The 27,603-nt window shown below is 38.0% G+C and overlaps 1 protein-coding gene across 3 annotated transcripts; it reads right to left on the bottom strand.

Annotated features, from left to right (window-relative positions):
* Positions 1-149: 149 nt before the first annotated feature.
* Positions 150-26,103, bottom strand: rbm45 (RNA binding motif protein 45). Of its 3 annotated transcripts, none has more exons than XM_084421827.1 (10): positions 25,654-26,103; positions 23,669-23,791; positions 20,554-20,680; positions 20,357-20,476; positions 15,845-16,024; positions 15,398-15,527; positions 14,460-14,556; positions 12,744-12,907; positions 10,595-10,811; positions 150-1,063 (listed from the first exon to the last, which is right to left on the bottom strand). In XM_084421827.1, the coding sequence occupies exons 1-9, from the start codon at positions 25,927-25,929 to the stop codon at positions 10,619-10,621; spliced, it is 1,410 nt and encodes a 469-aa protein (XP_084277953.1). In that variant the 5' UTR covers positions 25,930-26,103; the 3' UTR covers positions 150-1,063; positions 10,595-10,618. The 3 variants fall into 3 exon arrangements, 2 of the variants coding, with proteins under 2 accessions (XP_084277953.1, XP_084277952.1); XM_084421826.1 differs by lacking the exon at positions 150-1,063 and adding an exon at positions 3,291-3,565; XR_014628980.1 differs by lacking the exon at positions 150-1,063 and adding an exon at positions 9,052-10,002 and having other exon boundaries at positions 10,045-10,811.
* Positions 26,104-27,603: the final 1,500 nt, after the last annotated feature.

The raw sequence follows: 27,603 nt of genomic DNA, 5'->3' as shown, positions 1-27,603 counted from the left end.
TTTAGAACATTATTGGTACACACACACACACACACACACACACACTTATATATATATATTTGATAGAATATAAAAATATACAAAATGAAAATCCAATAGGATTCCAATAGGATAAGGGCAATGCTCACAATCACCATGCAAACCTCTTTTATTTATTTGCCATTTTAAATCATTTAAAAAGGTTTTAAGAATGCTAACTGAAGAGCTTATTACATTAGCAAACATCCAATCATAAAAATAAACGTGTGCAAATCACATTTTCTACCAGTAACTTTTTAATCAAAAAAAGTATAATAAGCTTATGGATTAAAACAAGGATTTAAGAACTGGATTTGAACCCTGATGAATGATTGCAATATTAGTTCATGTACTTGCAGTACTGTACAGCATAACATTTTTAAAAATGGTATGAAACAGGATGCAATATCATAAACAACGGCGTTCATTCTGGTCACGTGATCCCGCAGCTATTGTTTCAAATTGTGTGTTTGTGTTTTTAGTCCACATTTGTGTAATAACATCTTATTTGATTGGACTGCCAAAAATGAAGTCAAGAAATATAAACTCGTTTGGACTACATTGTGCTTCTGTAGCCAACCAAGCACAAGCACTCTCTGTTCACTGTTCATTTTGAAGAAGTATTGGGTCATTGAGGTTCTTCAGTGAATGTAGATGATCTTTAATTCATTCAGTGAAAACATTCACCGTAATATAGCAATGTAATATGCTATTCTGAAGAGCCCAAGTTGTTTCTGCGCTGGGTGTTGTGGACGCGGTTAATATCCTACACATTATGATCTAATCAAATTGTATTAAATTGTCTAACTTAATGTTGTTATTAAATGGTGAATATTTTGTATAAAATAGTAATAACAATGCAACACACAGAAATGTGTTTAAAACTGAGCTGAATTAAAATGATTAAATAGAGAGACTATTTTGCAAGGTCTTGAAAGCCATGAATTTAATCTCCCTCCAATTACCAGATCAAACAGCACATTCATCCGAGAATGACACCGCTGATCCCTGAAGCTGTGATGAAGCCACTGAACGCCTCCGCCTGCTGGACAGAGAAGAGGAACATCTGCAAACATCTGCACTCACTTCACGTTTCGGCTGATGTCAAGCTCTTTTCATTTGTCAACCCCTCCACCACTACTATTAGAGGAATATCCTATAAATAATAAATAGATAAATGAATAATACATGCTATAAAAGAGTAAATATCCTATTTCCCTCAGACATGAAGTAGAACAGATTGAGAACATAATTTAAAGTTAACTTCCAGTGCTCTTAAAGAGATAGATTACCCAATTCTGTCATAATTTACTCACCCTCATGTTGTTGATCTCTTTATGAACTTGTTTTAAAGGGGTGGTGGATTTTGATTTAACTTTTCTAACATTAGTTAGTGTGTAATGTTGCTGTTTGAGCATAAACAACATCTGCAAAGTTATGATGCTCAAAGTTCAAAGCAAAGGGAGATATTTGCTTTTAAAGAAATCGTTTTTTAAGGACTTCAACAAACGGGTTTGAACTACACAACATTCCTCCCGGGTTAGTGACATCACCAACCCCAAAATTTACATAAACCCCACCCCCTGAACACGATTTATAGATTATCAAGACAGAATATGCTAATTAATGACTAGAAGATAACTACACATAAATTCAACTAAACATTCAGAAATGTTGTCTACATGTTGCCACTTCTTCTTGAGTCTCTCCATCATTGTCTGACTCCGGTTTGAACATAAAAGGCAAACAGTTTTTGAAATTTCCAGTGCATGTGTGTGTGAGGTAAAAGAACACAGGAGCTGTTGAAGCTCCGCCCCCTGTGCCGGGAGCAGCAGCTCATTTACATTTAAAGGAACAGACACAAAAACTGTGCGTTTTTCTCACCCTCAAAAAGTGACAATTTTAACATGCTATATACAAATATCTGGGGGGTATTTTGAGCTGAAACTTCACACACACACTCTGGGGAGATCAGACACTTATTTTACATCTTGTGAAAAGGGCATTATACCACTCCTTTAAGTGTCAAAGTGGTAGTTGCGTATCTGTCAACGGAGGTGCAGAAAGCTCTCAGATTTCATCAAAAAGATCTTCATTTGTGTTTCAAAGATGAACCAAAGTCTTATGGGTTTGGAACAACATGAGGGTGAGTAATTATTGAAATAATTTAGATAAGTGAACTGTCCCTTTAAATACATTTCATACCCTGCGTACAGACTGTCATTTTACATACAGATCTGTTACTTTATGGTTCTGTATAAGAGCCTGTATACAGTTTAAACCATTCTCAATTTTATCCCTTAAAACAAAAACAAAACAAAAAAGCACCATAAAGGTGGTCCATAAAACATGTGCGCAAGTCATACAATATCTTTGTATGAGGATCTGACAGAAATTTTATTCTGTTCCTCACAAATAGCTGTTATATGTCTTAAAGTCCCCTGTAGTCAATAATTGTATCCTATAAAACTCATCTTTGATCACCAAAATGACAAATTGAAATGTTTTTTCCCAGAATTTTCTTTTCTTCATGACTTAACATATCTTGAATGTAACTCTTCACCCTTGCCTTGTTAAGTATACGTGGTTCTATGAATATGCAAATGAGCCCCGCCTCCACTCACTCAGCTCAGAGATCCACTGGTTGACGATCACACGTTGATCTGATTGGTTACAAGGTAGTTTGTGACGTCAGAAACACCAGCGATTTCAAAGCGTGTTTTTGAGACTGTCTTTGGTTCACTGCAGTTTTAAGGAGGAAATACTCAGCAATGGTGTCGACGTATGAATTTACACATGGTTTGTCTTAAAGCATATTAAAAACACCACATAGACATATAAACAACATTAAAAGCTTAATTTTCACCAAAGGGGGACTTTAAATTAACAGGAACTAAGAAACAAACACACCATTTAAGACCGCTTAATTTGTCAAACTCTTTATTTGTAATTCCATACAGATCAAACACATACAGAGTCCATGCATTAGCTCAAACTCATCTGACATTTGTCTGTCACCTTCGTTAAGTGGGATAGTTCACTCAAAAATAGAATAAAAAGAAATAATAAAATAAACAACATAATTTACTCATCATCATGTCATTCCAAACCTGTATGACTGCATGAAGCCCCAACAAAGAAAGTCAATGGGGTCCAATGTTGTTTCATTATATGTTCTTTCAGAAAACATTCTTTAAAATAAATAATACATATTATATATTTATTATATATATATATATATATAATATATATATATATATATATATATATATATATAAAATATAGTCGGTCACATGTTTAGAATGACATGGATGAGTAAATGATGACAATTTAAATTTTTGGGTGAACCATCCCTTCAAGTGTCTGAATTACTGGCAGTTTGCTAAAAGTAAAGAAGAAAAAAAGAGAGAGAGAAATCAAAAACACTTTGATTGTTATAAAAGAACTGAAATGGCAGTACGGCAGTCAGTGTCCGTCGTTATGAAGTCGTGTCATCGTTAATACTCGTCCTGTCATGTCGGGGTCATGCGTCATGTCACTTAAAACTCTGTAAGAACAAACACATCATAGTCACAGTTACACAAGTCCACAATCTGCAGAACAGCTGAAAGAGAGATCAAATAATGCCTCTATTTACGTCTATTTAAGTTGCCATAAAACGGAAGTTACGATTAAGCAACATTAGTGAAATGTTACTAAAGAGTAATGGCGCTTTTCCACTGCATGGTACGGCACGGTTCGGCTCGGTACGGTTCGACTCGGCACGGAACGGTTCGGCTCGCTTCGCTTTTCCACTGCGTGGTACGACTCGACTCGGTACGGCACGGTTCGGTTCGCTTTAGCTCGGTTGCTTTTCCATTGCAGTTAGTACCGCTTCAAAATGGGTGGGACTGATCGTTATAGTTGCCGCCTCTACTGCCATGACATCATCGTAAACGCGCCACATTTCAAACGCACAACACAGGGGATGGTGCTCTTGATTCTCGGCATGTTGTGGATGTTTTTAAATTAAATTAAACGTTCTTATAATGGTTTACTATATGGAAGGAAAATTCTTAACGTGTAATTAAACGTTGCGTTCATATTCTGGGCTCATCTGATTTTTTGTACATAGCATAGCCTACTTTATGATTTTAGTATCATAATGATTAATAAATGCACGCACAATTATCCGTGAACTTGATTTGAACAAATGCCTTTCAACTTGTGTGTGCAAAATTCAGAATTAAATGAATGTGCAGCAATCTTTACAAATAGAGAGTCTAGGCCTAATGTAGCCTACTGTTTTAAACTACTGCCATTAAAAAAGCGCATTTAATGTTAAGTTATTATTTTCCATCTGCCTATGTTGATTATGAAAAGTGAACAGCACGAGACGAGTAGAGAGACATGGAGCGAGTCAGACATAATTTTGACCACTTCATTAAGTTTTGTTCACTTTGTTTTCTTTAAAGTGAATTTCGTTTTGTATAAATTGTATCTTAATTTTAATATTTTTTTCATCAAACAATTGCCTGGATTGAATAAGATGCAAAATAGACAATTTAACCATTGAGGCGCCCGAGCGGTCACTTGCATTGTACGTTAACTGGAGCGCATCTCATCCTCAAATACACAAAGCTTGAAATGTCTTTAAACGAAATAATTCAAAACAAAAAGAAATAGGCTACTCTCTTATGTAATCCATTATGTGCATTTCTCTCTATAGGCGCGTTTACTACGAATATGGCGATCGTCTCATCTTTGCCATGCACAGACACTGACAGAAAACAATCAGTGCACGCGTTTTAATAGAATTAAAACTTTAATTGTGATCATTAAAATAATTGAATATTAAATAATTTGTGGCCAATTTTTGCTCATTTATTAATAGTAGGCTATATATAGGCTATATATAGGCCTAATTTTATTAAATTGAACAAGCGCAAAATTCAGCATTCAATCAAATATTCAAAAAGACTTAATAATAATAATGTTATTTCAACATAATATCTCGTTATTTCGACATAATGTGCGTGCAACAAGCAAGATGTGCGTTTGTAAATCTGGGGACGCGTGCACTGATTTTTATTTATAAAATAGTGTTTTCTGTCAGTGTCTGGCAAAGATGAAGTTGACGATCGCCATATTCGTAGTAAACGCGCCTATAGAGAGAAATAACATTATTATTAAGTCTTTTTGAATATTTGATTGAATGCTGAATTTTGCGCTTGTTCAATTTAATAAAATTAAAACTTTAATTGTGATCATTAAAATAATTGAATATTAAATATTTTGTGGCCAATTTTTTCTCATTTATTAATTATATATATATATATATATATATATATATACACACACACATATGTGTGTGTGTGCCCTCAGCACATGCGTTAAAAATTATCCGGCGCCGCCCCTGACTGCAAGAAACAGTTTACAAGAAACTTTTTAACTGCAAGACACTACAGCGTTGGCTGTTGTCTACTGGCTATTTAAATCTAGCGGGTTTGTCTCGTGCATGGTCTCGTGTCGCAAATACAATGACACTGGTAGTGACGATTCTGTCTGACCAATCAGTGATCTTCAGTGTTTTCACGTCACATTTTAGTACCGGTACGGTACGCTTGGAACCTCAACAGAGGTGGTACCATTTAAAGCGAGCCGAAGCGAGCCGTACCGTACCGTACCATGCAGTGGAAATGCGCCATAAGCGTGCCGTACCGAACCGAGCCGTACCGTACCATGCAGTGGAAAAGCGCCAAAGCGTGCCGTACCGAACCGAGCCGTACCGTACCATGCAGTGGAAAAGCGCCATAAGGCCGCAGTCACATTAGTCAAACTGGTAACACTGTTAACATTAGTTAATGTATTAACTAACATAAACTAACAATGAGCAATACATATGTTACAGTATTTATACATTTTTGATGTATGTATTAAAATTTTTGTTAATGTTAGTTAAAGCAACACCATGTAGCTTTTCAACCTTCATAATATATTTCCAAGACCCTTGTGATGGTACATCGACTTGCAATAGGTTGAATGACACGTCTGCCATAGCCTGACGGGGTCTGTATCGCTTTTACTGGCACTACAGAACTTTGGGGTTCGGGTAGTAACCCGAGCACAAAAAGAACTACAAAATTCAACTGCTTTACGGCATACGTCACTTCCCCCACCACCCCTTTCCTCAAATTCGGACGTATAGCGTGTGGTATAGCGTGTGTATGTTGTTGTCATGGCCGAAGCAGCAACGAAACCGAAGAAGGCAAAGGTTTTGTCGGAGGAGACTAGGAAGAGAAAAAGGGAGAGTGACAAAATCAAAGGCATGTGAAGCAGTCGATTCTGTTCCCTACCGGAATTCCTCTTCCCCCTCAACGAGCCGTGTCTGCTGACAGCGCAGGCGTCAAAGCCTTAATAGACATTACATTAAAATCGGTAATAACGTTTTAAATTTGAAAAGAAATAATCTGGATTGAATTGACAGATGAGGAAATAATATTCTAATAATATTCTAAATCGCTTCTAATAAAAAATAAAAAAATAAAACGCTTAAATTTCAGGAAAAAATACAATCCTTTTTTAACCTTTTGGCTTCCCGTACATGCAGTTGTGCTTCTTGCTCGTATTCAGTTCTGATGGTACGTATGGTAACTGGACGAGGATCAATATTGGTCCAGCGTTCGCTCGCTGGCGTAAGCTAAAGAAGGAGGAGGGGTGCCCGACCGATGCTGACTTGGCCGTCATGCTGTTGGACTAGTAAGTATATTGCTTGCATATTATCTCTAGTTTTTCTAATTTGTTGTCTGCCTGGGTATGTTACGGAAGCTCTCTGGTCCTCCATTTATCTTCACGAATCAAGTAATGCTAGTAGAGGAGCGGATTATCAATCTGGTAGCTAGTAAACGCTAACATGCTAGTTTTCGATGAAAAAATAAAACCCATGAAATTCTATTCATATGACATGCTGATATATATGCCACTGTACCTGGGATGAAGACATTTCACACGCAACGCAGGCAGTCTGCCCAAGACGCGAGAACTCCTTCTGCAGAGTTCAGGGGGATCGGCTTGTCAACAAATGCAGTGTATCCCCTAGTGTAACCATGATAGATTTTACGACGGAAGTAGAAGACAATACTGTTTCCCAACTGTAGGGGGATCCCGAGAGCAAAAGTTACTTGGTGTTGCTTTAATGAAAATCCAGCTGTTCATTGTTTGTTCCTGTTAGTTCACAGTGCATTAACTAATGTTAACAAATACAACCTTTGATTTTAATGTATTAGTAAATGTCGAAATTAATATTAACTAAGGTTAATAAATGCTGAAGAAGTATTGTTCATTCGTAGTTCATGTTAACTAATGTTATTGTGAAGTGTTACCGTGAAATTTTGCAAGTTCCATTGTCCAAATTTAGCATCTTGATATTGGTAATTGTGGCGAATTCAGGTTCAAAGTTCAACTAACTAGAATCCAATGCTGCCTTGCACACATCACAGAGCATGTCACAGGAGGAGCCAGTCATGACCGTTTGATTAAAGTGAATGATTCAGACTGAATAATTCACAATAAGACTAGTAACATGCATTATGGAAATAAATTAGGTCCATTTTGATTTCATTCCGACTTTAAAGATGAAGCTTGTAATTTCCGCAACACTAGTGGCACCACACAGAATTACAAAAATACGTCAGATAAGATTCCCAAAACTCTTCCATCTGCTCCTTTCAAGCCATGTCTGAATTACTGAGTTCATGTCCTCACCTTCCTAGTTACAGTTAAAGAATCATGGCAGAAGCACACTGCTGTTTATCATAATTATGCTTCAATTGTGAATGTTGATTGTACAATTTGTCTACACATTTGCTGTGATTTTGATGATGGCGAACTAGAGGTTTAAACATTACTCATTTAGCCAGTTTGTTGAATGTTGGATGCAACAAAACATCCCATAATTCTCTGTGGCAGCATAAGAATGATACAGCGCAGAAATAAAGCATCAATTACACACTTAAAGGAGTAGTTCACTTTAAATTGAAAATCAGCCCATGATTTACTCGCCCTCTAATCATCCTAGGTGTGTATGACTTTCTTCTTTCAGACGAATACAATCAGAGTTATATTAATACATTTCCTGGCTCTTCTGAGCTTTATAATGGCAGTGCATTGCAACCAACAGTTTGAAGCTCATAAAAGTGCATCTATTCATGATAAAAGTGCATCTATTCATGATAAAAGTGCATCTATCCATCATAAAAGTGCATCTATTCATGATAAACGAATTCCACACGGCTCCTGTGGGTTAATTAAGGCCTTCTGAAGCGAAGCGATGCGTGTGTAAGAAAAATATTAATATTTATAACTTTAGAAAGTAAAATTCCAGCTTCAGGCCAAATGCAGTCTCTACTTACACCTAAAGCACAACTTACGCAAATCATGACGTCAGAAGTAGCTTTAGTGCGTCATGGCGTAGCGGAAATATCGTAAATATGCACTTTTATCATGGACCGATGCACTTTTATCATGGAGAGATGCACTTTTATCATGGATAGATGCACTTATCAATAGATGCACTTTTATCATCATGGATAGATGCACTTTTATCATGGATAGATGCACTTTTATCATGGACAGATGCACTTTTATCATGGATAGATGCACTTTTATCATGGATAGATGCACTTTTATCATGGATAGATGCACTTTTATCATGGATAGATGCACTTATCAATAGATGCACTTTTATCATCATGGATAGATGCACTTTTATCATGGATAGATGCACTTTTATCATGGATAGATGCACTTATCAATAGATGCACTTTTATCATGGATAGATGCACTTTTCATGGATAGATGCACTTTTCATGGATAGATGCACTTTTCATGGATAGATGCACTTTTATGAGCGTCAAACTGATGGTTGCAATTCACTGCCATTATAAAGCTTGGAAGAGCCAGGACATTTTTGATATAACTCAGATTGTATTCGTCTGAATGAAGAAAGTCATCTACACCCAGGATGACTTGAGGGCGAGTAAATCATGGGCTGATTTTCATTTTAAAGTGAACTACTCCTTTAATGAGCATCCTTTACTCTTCATTTTGTTGTATTAAAGCAGGGGTGCCAAACTCAGATCCTGCAGAGTTATACCGTGTTCGAGTCGAGGTCAGAAGTGGGAAAATCTGCGTTGAAATGTCCCAAATATAATGTTTGCTTTTGTGTTTGACAAATGTATCCACACAATGGCTGTTGGAAGCAGGACTTGCCACCATCTAGGAAATGACGTCAAATAACGCGTTTCGCTGAGGTCGGGGTTGATCGATCTGCAACAAGCTCACAGGTCGGATGTCCGACTTCGAGAGGCGTTCCAGATGTTATTTTCAAGTAGGAGGAAAAATCTGATTTCCGAGTTGTCTGGAACGCAGAATTAGCTTCAACCCTAATTAAACATTAATCAAGGTCTTCAGGATTACTTAAACTCAAGTTGATAACTCACTGCCCTCCAGGAGCTGTTTGGCACCCCTGCATTATAGCAAATCAGGAAAACTGGCTCAATAATTACACTGTCACAGGGATTATGTGATAAAAAAATATGCAAAATACCGTTCATGGATTGTGAGAAATATCCATGGCAAATGTTCTCAGCTCAACCACAGTTGGCAGTTTTACACTCATTTCAGTTACACAACAGTTCAAAAGCTTGGGGTCAGGTATTTTCTGAAAGAATTAATACTTTCATTCAGTAAGGATGCATTCAATTAATCAAAAGTGACAGTAAAGATATTAATAATGTTACAAAATCTTTTTCTGATCAAATCAAACTGCAGTTACTGGAGTAATGATGCTGAAAATTCATCTTTGATCACAGGAATAAATTAGCCTGGGTTTCCCCATGCTGCCATTCACGCTGCTAAGCAGCCTGGACACCATGGACCAGATTTTCCCCTCAAAAAGGGAACCAATCACTGAACGGGGAGGGAGCAGCAAGACGATGACGACGTCTATGCGACACACCGAAGCAGTTTTTTTTATCAAATAAATGCAGAGTTGGTGAACATAAATACATTTTAAAAAAAAATTGTTTTCTGTCTGGCTTCTGAAATAAGTGCAATCCTCATTTCTGCCACTAGTGCCAGTGAAATTACAAACTGCACCTCTACACAAAGCTAGAAAAATGTGCCATACACTAAATTTATGATCTCAGATCAAATGTAGAGGACAGACATGAACTGCATGCTTCGTTTGAACGACCGTTTCTGCTCGCCTGATGTGACATTGTTATCTGACTGATATAGAAATAAACAAATCACCCAAAAGAGATGAAGATGTTAAAGGATTGTTTTCTCCAGGTCGCATATACGAGCGGTCAGTTCAGGGTTTTGCATCATGTCTCAAGTCGTCAACTTATTCATGAACAAGTTCACTCTCAACATCAAATTATAAAGAATATAACAGATTGTGTCATAATTTTCATCTTGTTTTTCTGGATTGTCTTTATTTGCTCTTGTACTCACAGCAGAAATAACAATATTGTGGTGAATTCATAAATATTTGAAATACTTCACCCGTGTCTTACCTACTGATCTGACTTACCTGTGTCTGTCATAAGGTCAAAGGTCAGTATGTTCTCTGGCGTTTGTGCGACTCCTCTTTCGGCGGGTCGGCCAGCATGACCTTCATCTTGACCCCGTTCACCACCTTCCCGTGCAGAAGCGCTATGGCGTCGTGAGCCGGCTTACGGTCCGAGTACTTTATATATCCCACGTTACGGCCGGGAACCAGGTAAACCTCCATCAGGGAACCGAAACGACTGTGTGGAGAAAACAGTGCTGATTATCACAGAAAAAAACGTCGAAACTGTCCGTCAACATTTCTGGATTTTTTTCAATTGGTTCAAGGAAATGAATCAAACTAACCAATTATAACAACGTTTTTTTTGTGTGTTTTTTTATAATAATAATTATGAGACATCTACAATATCAATCTACACTCACACACATATACATACATAATTATTATTCTTTTCTTTAATGTGTATGTAAGTCTCTTCTGCTCACCAAGGCTGCTTTATTTGATAAAAACACAGCAAAGATGGTAATATTGTGAAATATTATTACAATGTAAAATAACTGTTTTCTATGTGAATATACAGTAAAGTGTAATTTATTCTTGTGATCAAAGCTGAATTTTCAGCATTACTCCAGTCTTCAGTGTCACATGATCATTCAGAAATAATTATATATGATGATTTGATGCTCAAGAAACATTTATGATTATTATCAGTGTTGAAAACAGTACTTACTATGAATATATAAAGTTGCTAAACATTTGTATTTCAAATTGAAAAAAAATTAACAAAGAAAAAATTTGCAGCATGACTGTTTTCAACATTGATAATAATAATAATAATACAGTTTTTCTCAGTCGCTTTGGTGCATTTCTCACATCACTATTTACATTTGCACAACAGTTAGTTCAACCTCCACAACATTCAGTCTTTTGTGCACATCATAGTAGCAGTTTCTCATTCCTTCCAACAAACTGCAAATGCTTTTGGACATGCATCAGTTGCTTTCATACAACTCTCTGCTGTTTTATAACATTATCATTTGCTTATGTCATGTCAGTCAAAATTAACTATACTTGTGAATGCTGAATAGTCACTCCATATAAAACTAATAGTCCTCGTTTCATTGCTTGAGTCATTACATACAAAAATGTTGAACTAGTTGTCAAAATCTGTCAAGCAAATTTAAAAAAAAAATTCCTGAAAATGTCTCCTAAATTGAACAATACCAGACAGAGAGGAACGTCTGGATGTGCATGAATGATTACAGTACTATGTATGTTGTATGTTCAGTTCCAGTATGTACTGCAGTATTGTGTACAGTTGTGCACAGCTCTACCCAAAGGGAGTTTATGTTTGTTGTAAATAAGGGTGTATTTTTTCTTTTGCACAATGCTGTGAACAAATTAGAACTGCAAAGAGCATATGCAGTAAAAATGTGAAACATACATATTCAGTGTCTTGTACTCAGTTACCTCACTAAATACAGTAATGTGTAACTTTACTGTATTTTTCAAATGGCTGTGCAAATAGTATATAGTGCTGTCTTGAGCATTTTCAGGTAGTGTCACCAAGATCTGACTTTTTTGCATTGGAAAACATTTACAGAGTAAACTGTCATAATGAAAACATGACAAAGCCATTTGACTATCTTGTTCATAAGCAATGGTGTCAGGACTTTTCATCTTGATGACTCTGACACTTTCATTGACATGAATACTTGCTTTTGAGGAATGAGCTATCCATTTTGAGCAAGTGACACGCTTTTGCAGGTTATCAACTAGGTTTTGCAGTTTGTACTAATTGTTTTGAGAACTGCATTAACTGTTGTGCAAATGTAAATAGTGATGTGAGAAATGCACCAAAGCGACTGAGAAAAACTGTAATAATAATAATAATAATAATAACTGCTAATCGAGCAGCAAATCAGCATGAAATGAAACAGTTCACAATATTACCATTTTACTGTGTTTTTGATTGAATAAATGCAGTGTTGAAAATCTTAATTATTTCAAACCTTTGACCGGTAGTGTATATAATATCACCCAGTCTATAAGCATGTGTCCATGTCCGTAGTGGAACAACATTCATGGGAAATATTCACATAAATTCAGACACAATACACCACAACGCTCCAACACTATCAGAGCTGGTGTGTAAATCACACACACACACCAGAACAGGTCCTCCAGAACATCCACAGGCAGAGGTGAGGGGTTGAAGATGACGAAGAGTCTCTCCTTCACCACGCCGTCAGACGACACCAGCTTCTTCAGAGGAGGAAGAGCCACATCAGTCTGAACACGAGCTTTCTGGGCCACAGGAGGCGCCGTGTAGCCCTACAGGAACACACCACACACACCACACACACACACCCACACCACTGATCAACCATCAGTCTGAACTTCAGCTTTCTGGGCCACAGGAGGCGCTGTGTAGCCCTACAGGAACACCACACACACACACACCACTGGTCAATCATCAGTCTTAAGTCAGGCCACAGGAGGCGCTGTGTAGCCCTACAGGAACACACACACACACACACACACACACAGCCATTGGTCAGTCTGGCCCTTTCTGAACAACATCAGGTTTTCCTGAGCCAATATAAATGGAGGACAAGCTCATATATAATAATGACAATGCTTTTTAACAACACAGATTCAAACAGTAAAATTAAACCAGAAAACAAAGTATATTTCATTTTTGGGCGACCCTTTACACAGACTGTGGTGATGTTTCCATCATAATAAATCCAGCAAAGTTTTTTTAATGTATTAAGCATATTTTCAGTTTTTCTTTTTCCATTTATAATTATTTTTTTTTTTATAACTTGTTTATATATATTTTTAAAGAAATCTTATTTATAACACTATACTTTGTATAATCACCTGGACATTACATGACAGAAAACTAGTTATATTTAACATTTAGCATATTTAACATCTTCCTCTCTTTTGACCACCGTAATCATTTTCTTTATTTTGCTATGGGAGCAACAGGGAATGCTATAATTATATTTGCGGTCTTCTCCTGTTCGCCACTGTAGAAGTTCACCCCAATATAACGACTTCCGCTTCTGAAAACCCCGGAAATGTGAAAAGTGTCCATGGCATGTACAAACATCACGTGATGACCATGACTCACAGAAGAAACACAATCTGAGAATGCTCAAGTTGTTCCAGAACTGTATGAGTTTCTGTCTTACAAGTTTTGAAGGAATCACTCATTTAAAGAGACGGCAGAGCTGACTGATGTGTCATGTAGCCAGCAGCCATTTCACCCTGTAGCCCAAGACCGGTCGCCCACTGAAGCTAAGCAGGGCTGAGCCTGGTCAGTACCTGGATGGGAGACTCCTGAGAAAACCAGGTACTGTATCTGCTGGAAGAGGTGTTAGAGAGGCCAGTAGGGGGCGCTCACCCTGTGCTCTGTGTGGGTCCTAATGCCCCAGTAAAGTGATGGGGACACTATACTGCCAAAAGAGCACCGTCCTTCAGATGAGATGTTAAACTGAGGTCCTGACTCTCTGTGGTCATTAAAAATCCCAGGATGTCCTTCGGAAAAGAGTAGGGGTGTAACCCCGGCATCCTGGCAACATTTGCCCCTTGGCCTTTGTCCATCATGGCCTCCTAATTATCCCCATACACTGATTGGCTTCATCACGGTCTCCTCTCCACCAGTAAGCTGGTGTGTGGTGGGCGTTCTGGAGCAATATGGCTGCCGTCGCATCATCCAGGTGGATGCTGCACATTGGTGGATGTTGAGGAGACCCCCCTCCCCCCTTCCACGTAAAGCGCTTTAAGTACCCAGAAAAGCGCTAAATAAATGTAACAAATTATTATTATTATTATTATGTGCTGATGTTCCTGGTTGAATGAACACATTACTCACAGCGCTGGTCTTCATCAGCTGTGCTCCGCAGGGGCCGTTCCACACCATCGACATCATCTGAGCGGCCACGAGCTGCATCGCCATCTTCCCCACGGGACTGCACACACACACACACACACACACCACTAACTAAACCTGCACTTCTTATTTAACAGCGCTGAGATACAGCAGTCTATGAAAACCATCCACCTCAAGGTACCCAGATGCTGCACTCTTTCCTGTGGATGTTCAGTGTTTAGATACAGGCAAACCACAATTTATTCAGACACCTTCAACATTTCCCACATTATCACAGTTTATTCGCTATAGTTTAGAAAATGGTAATAAAATATGACAAGAACTCAGAGTTATGAACTCAGTTGATATTTCACTGGTTTTGTCCGTCCTTCTGTCTCTCAGAGGAATAATGTTGAATATCTGTCAGCTGTTAAACTACACAATTAGATAATACCAGTTTAGCTCAACCAGTGACCAAGCAATGCTTCATTTTGTTCAGTCTGTGGTGTAAAAAGGTCGCATTAGCAATTAAAGAAAAAACCCTTGGTCAGCTCAAAGTGTCTGAATCATTTTTGGTCCCAAATTTGTATACATTTTTCACTGGTAGTCACTGTGTGGAGATTTTTTTTTGTGTATAGTATGTCACAGTTTACTTTATTTTGCTATTCTCTCTTATAAATGAACTATTACCTATTTATAGTAAAAAAAGATTAAAAATGATCTGGTGTCTGAATAAGTTTTGGTTTGACTGTCTATACACCTCACAATCCCTTATGCAACAGAAGAGATAGGTTAAGTAATGAATTTATCTAGATAATTACACCAATAACAGAATGAGACCAGAGGATCTGTTAATGAGGCAGCATGTATGCATCTTCCCATCACCAGAAACACTTTATACACTGTGAAACAGAACCAGGCGAAGGTAAAGCGGCCTCTACCTGGTCCTGTCCTCCCCGTCGTCTATGTAAGTGACTGACAGCCGGTTACCAGGCGGATACTCAAACCCATTCAGCTTCTCTTTGGCATAAACCGCAGAGCCCAGGTTATTATACCGGACCACCACCTGACCTGCAGGACACACACATACTGGCAATTAATCTATGAGAGGGCTGGGCGATATACACTGTAAAAACACTGTAAGACACGATTAACCGGTAGAAATTTGTCAACCATCAGAGATTTTGGATTGCGGTTACGCTCATGTGACGTTGCTATGCTGTGTATGAATACATTTCTAGCTTCTATGTACATTTCTGAAAAACATAACTGAGACAGATCACTCTAAATTGTGATGTGGACTCATGCATTTTCTGTAAAGCTGCTTTGAAACGATGTGTGTTGTGAAAAGCACTATACAAATAACTGTGAGCTGAATTGAATGTAACCTTTGCTGAAGCCGTACTGATCGATCTGCATCTCACAGAAGTCCATCCCCGGGATCAGGTCGAACAGGCCGTAGATCTGCTCCTGCGTGACCGCGGCCCGGGTCGACACCATCAGGCACCGCGTGATGATGTCAGAGCTCCACGTGTCCCCCACGGGGGCGAAGCTGCTGGACTCGTGCGCTGAGGGAAACACAGACCTTCAGGAAACCAAACTACAATTCTGTTTGGCCCTAGCTATCAGGAAGTGGCTCAATATTTTAAACCTTCAGGCTTAATTACAACTAGTGTAACTGGTGTTTGTTCTGTACACGGTTTTACTGGATCCGTGCAGCCGGTCTTAAAGTGACTGCAGCCTAATTAACCTGATGTGATTATTCATGTTAATCAAACAACAAAAAAGAGAAAACCTCTGACTGCTCTTGACTCACTTCAGTAACTTTAATTACTAATTACTCATTTAATTAGTCATTTTAAGACTAGGCATTGTTTTTTATACATTTGATTACTTAAACATTTTATGTAGTATTTCTTATTTCTAGTGCCAGGGTTGCCAGATTGGGCGGTTTACCGCCCAATTGGGCGGTTTTGCAATCTATTTTGCGGGCAAAAATGGGTTTGGGCGGGTGGATAAAAGTTGGGCTGGTTTCGGATCAGTTCGGCGGGTTTTTGTTCCCGAAACACCGGCACTTAAGATCCTAATTCCTGCGACCCAATGTTCAGCAGGCAGCAGTCTCACTCACACACGCACGCACACACACTACAACTCTGGCTGATGTGCCCCCTAACCTCACAACACTCCCTCCCACTACCTTAAAGTGACGCACGCCAACACAGATTTGAATGTTGCAATATGATTTTGTCAAAGGTTTAATAGACAGACGAAATGGAAGAAGAACGCGTGAGTGTTTGAATCGAGATCACAGACTTTTAAAGAATGGTGCAGCTTTGTAACGATATATTTCATCCTCTGTTGAAACGAAAGTGGCTATAACTTAGGTCAACCTCATCTATAAGCAAGGGCAAAAAAAAAAAAAAAAAGCAATTTAATTTGAATTAATATCTCTAATAAAAAAAAATCGATTTTAAAATAACTAAAAAAAATCGATTTTTTTTTCCAAGCCCTAATATGCATGTTTTATGTTGCCATTTGAAATAACTGAAATGTTAAAGTGGGTTATTTTTTATGTCCATATATCCACTGTTTTTATGTTACTGAATGCTTTTTTTCCAAGTGACTTTTATTGACAATAAAGAGACTCATCGATAAGTTGATCACATTATTTTCCGTAACATAAGCTTATAGTTTAGTAGAATAGTCTGATTGAGATCAGTGGCCTACTCTTGCGTTCATTTGATTGAATATTTTTTCTCAAATTGGATAGGCTAAGTCGAAAAATAGGTCATTTTAAAGCTTGTTAATGATTTTAATGTGTTTAAACGAGAAACAAGCCACACAAAAAATTGTTTTTCAGGATACGGTTTCTCCAGAACAGCTATATATACATACAACAACAATGAGCCATCACTGAACTTACTTAAGCTGGACTGTGACACTATTTTCTTCTAGAAACAAACCCGGTTGCATTATTTTCCTGTTATCTCTGTAAAGCTGCTTTGAAACAATCTGTATTGTAAAAAGCGCTATAAAAATAAAGGTGACTTGTCATCGGTTAAAAAATGGACGAACAAATAAACTCTGTTGTCAGATCTAGTTTCTTTTTCCCTTCGTCTCTCAGCTGAAACTAAACCTTTTTTATCAACTGTTGACTTTGAGAAAGCAGTTTCTGCGGTTGTTCTCTCACGAATGGACTTCTGCAACTCTCTTTACTCTGGAATTGACAACAAAGCATCGGCACGTCTTCAAAAAATACAGAATACTATAGAGTCAATTACTCCGTTTTTAAAATCGTCGAAATGGTTGCCGGTTCGATTTGAATCCAGCCGCTCGTTTTTTTCCGGAAAGACTCGGTACAGCCTATCTTTCTTTTATAAATATAATAAAACTAAAGACTTTTTGGAGATATGAAGGATGCAATACTACTCTATAGGTACTCAAGATTAACATGAGATTGACTGAAACTGAGTGTTTCACCCCCCCTTTAAGTTTTACTATGCCTTCATTACCTGCCTTTACCACTGGACAGCACTTTTGGGTGGGGTTGGCGGTGTGTGTTGTTTTTTTTTTTCATGGATTTTTGTGAGGTTGTCAGTTTTATTTGCTTGCAAAAAAAAGTGTAGTTACAAATTATCTTCTGCTGAAATACCAAATAAAAAACATTTAAACACAAATGGTTGCCGGTTCGAGATAGAATTATCCATAAGATCCTGTTACTTGTTTTTAAGGCGTTACACAATTTTGCCCCTTCTTATCTTTCTAGTAGGCTATACTGGCAATTTATAATCCATCTAGATCTTTGAGATACGAAAATCAAAATCTTCTCTGTGTTGTCAGTACAAAATACAAACATAAGGGCGGCAGAGAGTTTTCCCGTGTCGGACCCAAACTTTGCAATGATCTCCCTCTTTCTGTAAGGTCAGTAAAGTGTCTACCGAGATTTAAGGCCATGTTAAAAGCACATCCGGTTACACTTTATTTTACGGTGTGTAGCGTCTGGACGAAATCACAATGACTTATTCATTCTAAACTTCAGAAAGCTTTTAACCTATTGGACTCATTCATGTAAATTACAGTCCTAGCGCCAATGAGTCTGGATCAAATCGCTCCATTAACACATTAAGTGTCATGGTAGAGATTAAACAGAAACATCTCCAAACTCCTTCGTGAGCTTCAAACGGCTCGTAATCACCTCAACTCCCCTCTCACGGCAAGCAAGAAGTGGATGGACCTCTCAGAGACGCCCCAATACACATTCTTTGCATCTAACTCAGAATATAAGTCATTCTAAAAGGTTATGATATATTCCTGTGTGTATGTATGTTTCCCACCTCATATCAGCCTAGTTATGACTTTCTAGTGGTGTTAGCTGAACTCTAAGTGCTTATATTCAAGCGTAAGAATGTATCTCTACTGTTGTCTCTTCCAGGCATATCTTTCTTGGTACCGAATTAAATCTCTTGGTTTGCCTTAGCTAAATATATGTAGTAGGTTACAATAAAATGTATTATACTATGTTTACCATCCTTTGGAGTAGAAATGATGAATTCTGACACCATCATAAATCATGCAAATTAGGCAGAAGGAAACAAAGAGACTCTCTCCTGCTCAAAGTTTTCTGAGTGTTAGTGGTCGGTTCACCCAAAATGGTGTGGACTAAGATTTTCATTAAAGGACGATGACAGTGGCTCATCATCTCTCTTTTGAGTTTTGTTTTGTGTCTTACCTCTGTTTTCTTAGCTTTTTGTCTAATCTCCGGCTTCTCGCCTTGTTTTGGACTTAGCCTGAATTCCCGAGTGAAATGGACTTAGCCTGAATTTCCGGCAACTTTGCTTACAAGTAAACCGTCTGAACTTCCCGCGAACCGGAAGAACCGAGAGAACGGTTCAACCTCAGGACCCAGCGAGGATCATCACACACACACACACACACACACACACACACACACACACACACACACACACACACACACGCATTCTTGCTCAGCACCAAAGATCCATGCAAGTATTATTTCTATCGAGATTTAAATGCGTTTGAGATTGTCTGCCCTGCTTTAAGGTGATTTGATTCTTTGCTGGCTCTCAAAGGTCAACTGTTTGTGATATTTTGCCATTCTGTGATCTGCTCTCTCTCTTTCTTTCCTTTCGTTATTCTGTTTATATGTATTCTTTGTTTAAATGTAGTCGTTTGTTTTTATAGTTTCATTTATTAAAACCCATTATACGCTTGATTGTCTCTGTCTGCTGCTCACCGAACAAAGCCTCTTAAATGTGTGACCGCTTTATATTGATGAGTACTTTAAGTTAGTAATCTTATAGAACAGAAAGTTCTTCATGACCAGAAGAATAACCTTTCTTAAGAGTTTATAGGAAGAATAATCCTCCTTGAGAGTTGATAAGAAGATCGGATGGTCGGTTCGGTGGACGAACGGATTATACGATGTGAAATTAATTCTGTTAAAGGTCATTCTCTAATTTGATCTACAGTCTATCTGTATATTCATAATTGATTATAATTCGTTGTAGTTTATTATCTATATATAGAGATACAAATACATGGGCTATGTATTGCCTTTTTGGGCGATTTAAAATGTGTAGTTAATAATTGATCATAATAACCAGTTAATTCATTAATAATTATGTATTCCCTTTATTTTAGCTAATTCGCTACAGGTATCAGTGTTACAGTGTAATTATATATTTAAGTACTGAGTAATATTAAGCAACTACATGCACTTCCTATAGGGTTAGGATTTGGTTGAGGGTTAGTTGCATGTAATTACTGCTATTACTATGGTAAATACATGTAACAAATCATTATTTAGTGATTGTGAACAGCTGTTGCATTAAATGTGCCTATATGAATAAATAAATGCAATGAAGTGCGCAGATACTCACCAAAGGCGTATGAGCTGGAGCCGGGATCATTCCCAGAGTGCTCCGATCTGGGGTTGCTGAAATAGTCGTTGTCTGCGGATGAATTCTTGGTCCTGGGCTCAGCTAAGATCGCTCTGTAAGCTGCAGAGACAAGCGGTTTATAAGCACACCTGAAAACAACAGCTATAGTCGAGAAGTAGAGAACATGACACCCTTACTCTTGTCACAGTTTTCGATGGCCTTGGCGGCTTGCGAGGGTTTGTGGAACCGCACGTATCCCAGACCTTTGCTTTCACCCGTGTTCTTGTTCCTGATAATGATAGCGTACTCTATATCTCCGTACACCTGTGGAAAAGACAGCAGAGAGACATCTGGCTCATATATCAGCTTAAAATCAAATACAAGAAAACAGGAATTATATTTTGCTTAGCCTGTTTTAGGACCATTAAGATTCCATGCATGATTTTCATGTTAATCAATCAAATTTGGTCAAAAATCTTTCAAAATCCCACAAGGATCGGTCCTTGCTCAGTTACTCTTTTGGCTTTATATGTTACCTCTGGGGGCTAACTTCTGAAAATACAATATAGCATTTCAGTGCTGCGCGGATGATACTCAGATATATCTGCTAGTGAGACAGTCAAATACAAATTCAACTTATACTTTATTAGCATGTCTACAAGACATCGAGGCCTGGATGGCTGCAAACTGTTTTAAGCTTAACGAAGACAAAACTGGGGTGATTGTGTTCGGCCCTGGCAGTGATGCTGTGACTCCATCTTTAAAATCAACAAACACCCTTGTCTGGTTTAATGAAATCCAGTGTAAAAAATTGGATCGTCATATAAACTCAGTTGTGAGAACCAGTTTTTTCATATACGTCTTTTAGCAAAGACTAAACCATTTTTATCAGTTCCAGATTTTGAGAAAGCAATTACAGCTTTGGTCTTCACACGAATGGACTATTGTAACTCTCTTTGTATGGAACTGATGCTATATCACTAGCCAGCTTACAGAAAGTCCAAAACGCAGCAGCTAGGATGATCAAGTCTGCCAATAAACATGACTCTGTTACACCGCTATTCATTTTATTGAAATGGCTGCCTGTACATTACAGAATTCTGTATAAGATTCTCATACTTGTTTTTAAAGCTACACTGTGTAGGATTTTCTCCCATCTAGCGGTGAAATTGGTTATGACTACCAACTGAATATTACTTTCTAGCCCCTCCCATTCCGAGGGCGTTTTAAGTCCTACAGTGGTCGTATTATTTCAAATCTGCCGGCAGTCGCGAGTAATCTCCCCCTCGCATTCGTCACGGTGCCACTGAGTGTAAAAGCGCGAAAGGCGAAGCTTGAATTTGCAGGTATGTCCCTCTTTGGCACATGTATTTTCAAGATGGAGGCGCAACATGGCTGCCACCGTTCGAGCGACTCGCTCGTATGTGTTCTAAATGGCAGGTTCTACGCTTACGAGAATACTTGATTAGTTGGTAGAAGTAATTACACATGAATGAGCACATATCATTTTGAAAGAACAAAGTGTTTTTGCTAAGAATCAACTTTGTAGCTTTGTAGCTTTAAGGCTCTTCACGATCAGGCACTTGTGTTTATGTCCAACATGTTGTCAATATATAGGCTACTCTCCCCAGATCCTTGAGATCAGAGAATCATCATCTTTAATGAGTTAAAGTCCTTTCCTTTCATTTTGTTGTTTATTTTACAATTAAATTTATGTTTAACACAAGCCTCGTTCTTCCCTGAACTTGAACAATGTTACAATTACGTTTGATCACTTAAATTCACATAATTTTATTTCATTCAAATTAAACAGTCACTAGTGCTCAATTAGTACTCATACACCTCACATTATCTGACGAATTAAAGCAATGCAGCGCCTTTTTACTTGATCAAAACAATCATATTAAAATACATTTGAGTGTGTTGAAAGTTATGTTAAGGTTGTTCGCTCGGTGGCCGACATGAGACACTCGTTTCCCACTGCAGGAAACTAGACCGATATTAGAACATTATATTAATAAAAGCTGGAGGAGTTGTGTTGCTAAATGGCATGCCCTTCATTTAAAACATTGTATAGTGGAGAAACTGCTGCATTACTGTTCCTACAGCTCTTTCTGATTATGCTATGATAGTCACTTGGCAGAATACTATAGTGTTGTCTCTGAGGTACAAGCATGTTACTGGCGGTAAATCAAGAAAACAAGAGACTTAAAGGAGAACTCCGGTCAATTTTAACATTGAGCTCATTTTTTTGTACATTTGGAGTGCTGTCAGTACAGAGAACAACGACAAAAATCGGTGTTGCCTACACCGTGTTATCCTGTTTTTAAAATTTGCACCCTGTTGACTTCAATGGGGCAAGTTTTAAACCTGCTTTTAGCCTCTTAACATCCTTGATGTGTCATTACAAGTGCCCAGGTCATGTGAGTGATTCCTTCTGAGTGAACACGGGTGAATCTGACTGCAGTAGATGTGAAAGAAATATATAAAAAATGATGTTTATTCAGCCAGCGCACATACCTGTATTTACATCCTGTTTTCGGTCGAAGTCCACAGTAGTCAATTGTCGAGTTCACGCGCATAGGTTTAGTTACCTATGATCACGCGCGTGAACTCGACAATCGACTACTGTGGACTTCCACCGAAAACAGGCTGTTGAAGTCAACAGGGTGCAAATTTTAAAAAGAGCATAACTCGGTGTAGGCAACACCGATTTTTGTCGTTGTTCTCTGTACTGACAGCACTCCAAATGTACAAAAAAATGAGCTCAATGTTAAAATTGACCGGAGTTCTCCTTTAAACAGACTAAGACAAAAAGACTAACCGTGTTGAGCTTATATATAACAATTCGTTGTGTCGATAAAGGCATCTAAACAGTTGCTCACCTGGCTGTCTTACTAAAACAAAATATTAACGCATCTTTTCTACGAAAAACTGGTTAAAATAGCTGATTTCTCTGGATTTTAAACACTGTTAGAAACATTTGGGATCATTTAAGTACACAAGTCAACAACATATTTGTTCTAGTGGTTTTTGGATATTTTCATCTAACAATCTCACACGTTGTGCCTTTAAATCGTCCCCAGTGCAGGATTTTAGGATCATCACAGATATTCTGGTGAGCTCCTCTTCCTTCACAACCACATTTTCTTGACTGAAATGAACCATTTAATCATATTATATTGTTATAATCTCAAAATAATTAGACACACGATAAATTGGTCTTTAGAAATGCAAGTGTTTGCTTTTATGCAAAATATAAGTACATGCGATGTCAATTTCCTTGCTTTCAAACTTCCCATCAGATAATACCTTGAAAGTGTCTTTTAAATCTTCCTCAGTGAAGGACTTTGGGATCATCACGAATATCCTGGTCAGCTCCTCGTCCTCCACATCCCGGTGGCTCCCGGAGGATCTGGCCTGAGCGATGAACACCTGGACGAGCAGGACACGCTTACGTTAACAGCTGCGATGAGGACTCATACTGTAACCAGCCTCGGGGAAAGTTACTTTCAAAAGTAATGCGTTACAATATTGCGTTACTCCCTTAAAAATAACTATTGCACATTAGTTACTTTTTTAGAAAAGTAATGCGTTACGTTACTTTTGCATTACTTTTTATAACAAAAAAAGTATATTTTTGGGCAAATGTAAAGATCCTTTCACACCAAAAGTGAAATAATATATTATGATCCAGCAGAATGCTTTTCCTCAGGCTGAAGGAAATGTAAATTCAGCTGAGCAGAAGAACAGATGCAGGAGAAGAATAGTTTAAAGGGATAGTTCACTTTGAAATAAATTTTTGATATGTTTTAGCTTACCTCAAGGGCATCCAAGATGTAGGTGTCTTTGTTTCCGCAGTAGTTTCAATTTTGATATTTTTAGGTCAAACCGTTCTTGTCTGTCAGTCATATAATGCAGGTTGATGGTCACTGTCTCAAAACACAAGCACAGAGTCCAAATTAAAACAATTCCCCATCGTCCAAATGAAACAATTCCCCATCATAAGTACACATTGATGGCCTAAGACACGAAACGAGCGGTTTGTGTGAGAAAACGAACAGTATTTATATCGTTGTTATCTCTTGAAAACAGCACACGTCCAAATGATCTGACGGCGCGGGCGGGTATAGATATATATACATAGATGTCGCCTTGGCTACGGTTTCGTTCCAATGAACTGCAGTAGCCAAGGCGACATCTATTTATATATCTATACCCGCCCGCGCCGTCAGATCATTTGGACGTGTGCTGTTTTCAAGAGATAACAACGATATAAATACTGTTCGTTTTCTCACACAAACCGCTCGTTTCGTGTCTTAGGCCATCAATGTGTACTTATGATGGGGAATTGTTTCATTTGGACGATGGGGAATTGTTTTAATTTGGACTCTGTGCTTGTGTTTTGAGACAGTGACCATCGACCTGCATTATATGACTGACAGACAAGAACGGTTTGACCTAAAAATATCAAAATTGAAACTACTGCGGAAAAAAAGACACCTACATCTTGGATGCCCTTGAGGTAAGCTAAAACATACCAAAATTTTATTTCAAAGTGAACTATCCCTTTAACACTTGCTTTACTAATAATAAAAAAAAAAAAAAACTATTATATAGTCATTTTTGCTCATTGTTTAACTGAATCATCAAAGGTCAAAAGCAAGTACATCAGTCAGTTAAACTGAGATTAAATGCATACAACTATTATGTTTTATTTAACACATTTAGTTATTGGAGGTTTGCATAGTATTCTGATTCTGCATTTCACTGATTTTATTCATTTTGAGGAATATTGAAACTTTTTTTGTGCAAGTGAGATGAGTAAACGCACGCTCACATTTAGTATAGAACTACAATAACCATCATGTTCCCACACACACACACACACACTTCGACTGGTCTCAACATGAGGACAGGAGAGGAGCTGTCAGTCAATAAATGGGAAAACAAAGTAACTTGCGTTACTTAATTGAAAAAGTAACGGATATTTAGTTGTAAATTTTAAAAGTAATGCGTTACTTTAGTTACGTGAAAAAGTAATCTGATTACATACCTCAAGTTGAAGTTACTTGTAATGAGTTCCTCTGCATTTATATAGAGATTATATTGCTTTACCCTCATCCCAGACCCAGACATTAAATTGTAAAACAAATAAAGTTACTTAATGAGTTACCCCAACACGGACTGTAACCGTGTCTGGCACTATTAATGTCCTATTATCACTGTAAAGCTGCTTTGAAACGATCTACATGGTTAAAAGCGCTATAAATGAGGTGTTTGACTCTATGGATCACCTTGATGGGTTTGGTGCCCTCGGCCAGGCTCCTGCCGTGCATCTCCTCCATCGCCGTGCAGGCCTGAGAGGACTTGGAGAACTTCACAAACGACACTCCTTTCGACTCTTTCGTGTGCTTGTCCTTCACCACCCAGATGTCCTGGATCTCGCCGAAAGGGGTGAAGTGTTCTCGGATGATCTCCTCGGTTATGGACTTACTGGTGACGAGAAACAGACGACTGTTCGCCGGCTCGTCCAGGTACGAGGAGGCGCGGTTAGATTCGTCCATAGTCATGGATCAGATTTCTATTATTGATTTGTTAGACTTTCTAGTCAGCGACACTGATCTAAAAATCCCTTTGAAGAAATACAGCGTAGGCTATAATTCGTTTAAAATGATATTATCCTGACAACATGTCAGCAACAACAACAACAGCTCTTCTTCTTCTTCTTCTTCTTCTTCTTCTGTGGGTTTATTGGTGGGTTCTCAGTTCATACCGCCACCTCCTGTGTGGAGTGTGAAGTGACCAAATATAGATAGTTCACCAATTTTTTTTTATCTATCATCATGTACTCAAACAGAAATTGTTTCAAACCTGTATGAATTTCTTTGTTCATCACAAAAGAAGATATTTAGAAGAATATGGGTAGCCAAACATGTGCTGGGCCCATAGACTGTAAAAAAATAGACTGGGCCCCATTGACTTCCATAGTATGGAGGGGGAAAAGAAACATACACAATGAAAGTCAATGGGGCCCATCCTTTTTGAGTGAACTATCCCTTTAAGGCCACTATTCTTTATGCATTTTAAAACTGCCTGTATCATTTTTCCTGATCCTTGTTTTGCATTTAAGACTAAAATGCATGTTTGAGCTGTTTAAGCTGGAAGCAACTTGCACCGTCATATCTTTAAAATCTGTCAGCCATTGTTTTGTCTCAAGATTCACACCAGTAATGTTTTTTTTCTTTTTCTTTTTTTCTAAGGCAGGTTTATAAAAGCTAGGTGAAGGCCTAATCCTGGCTTAATCTAAGCCCTGTCTGTGAAACCAGGCCTAGTGTGTTAAGAGGACTACAATATGACAATTCAAAGTGCTTCACATAAAAGTGATTTAAAATAACCAGTAGTAAAAGATACCTGTAAATAATAAATGAATAAATAAATAAATAAACCTGGGGCCTGTACCATGAAGGTAGCTGAACAAACTCGGGGTTACAGGATTGGTTTTGAGTTGACAAATCCAAACCGTTGCGATCAGGCTTTATTGGTACCATGATGCAGCTCATCAACTTTCTCTGTCAACTCAGGCTTTGATCTTTAAGCTATGATTACTCCACGCGCGCGTGCACATAAAAGAGTGACGTCGACACTGAACAGCCAATCGCGGGTAGTAGAGCGAGAGCGTTATATTTTTCCGCGGAGGAGCAAGAGATAATTATTCAGAATTACGATGAATTTAAATATGTATTTCAAGCTCGAAACAATACGGTCTCTGTGCCAAAGCAAGAGAAGACTGTTGGAGAAAGATTGCTGATTGTTAATGTGTAAGTTAAACAAATACGTTCTATATTTATGTAAAATTATGTATATGTATGTGTAGCCTATATGTTTACTATACCCTATAGCCTATTTGTATAATATATAAAAAATGTACATGTATGTACTAAGAAAGATTAATATTCCTTGATTTTTAAATGCAACCCCAACTCCAAATGTTCTTGGCAGCAGATAAAGACAAAATATAAAAATAATAATTCAAAGTGGTGAGTATTTACCACAACCTTTTATTACTTCTGTGAACATTTGATCACAAACACTTGTTTGCAGCAAACAGAAATAAAGAGTTAAATTCAGAAAACCAGAATACTCTGTGGTGGAGGAGTTGGCTCTGAGTAGGCAATAAGGGGCGGCCGATTATGGATGGGATTACAGGTGCTGTACAATCTGACCCTGGTGCTGGCTCCTTTAAG

Source organism: Rutilus rutilus (assembly GCF_951802725.1).
Source record: "Rutilus rutilus genome assembly, chromosome: 10".
NCBI classification, from domain to species: domain Eukaryota; kingdom Metazoa; phylum Chordata; class Actinopteri; order Cypriniformes; family Leuciscidae; genus Rutilus; species Rutilus rutilus.
This window is presented reverse-complemented; position numbering and strand designations above follow the sequence as displayed.

Bases quoted from the DNA above. Each gene is read 5' to 3' on its own strand.
- rbm45 (XM_084421827.1), bottom strand. From the start codon at position 25,929: ATGACTATGGACGAATCTAACCGCGCCTCCTCGTACCTGGACGAGCCG. The intron at 16,025-20,356 runs GTGAGTATCTGC...TGTTTCCCTCAG, and splicing joins CTCCAGCTCATACGCCTTTG to CGCACGAGTCCAGCAGCTTC. The intron at 14,557-15,397 runs GTAGAGGCCGCT...GTGTGTGTGCAG, and splicing joins GACGGGGAGGACAGGACCAG to TCCCGTGGGGAAGATGGCGA.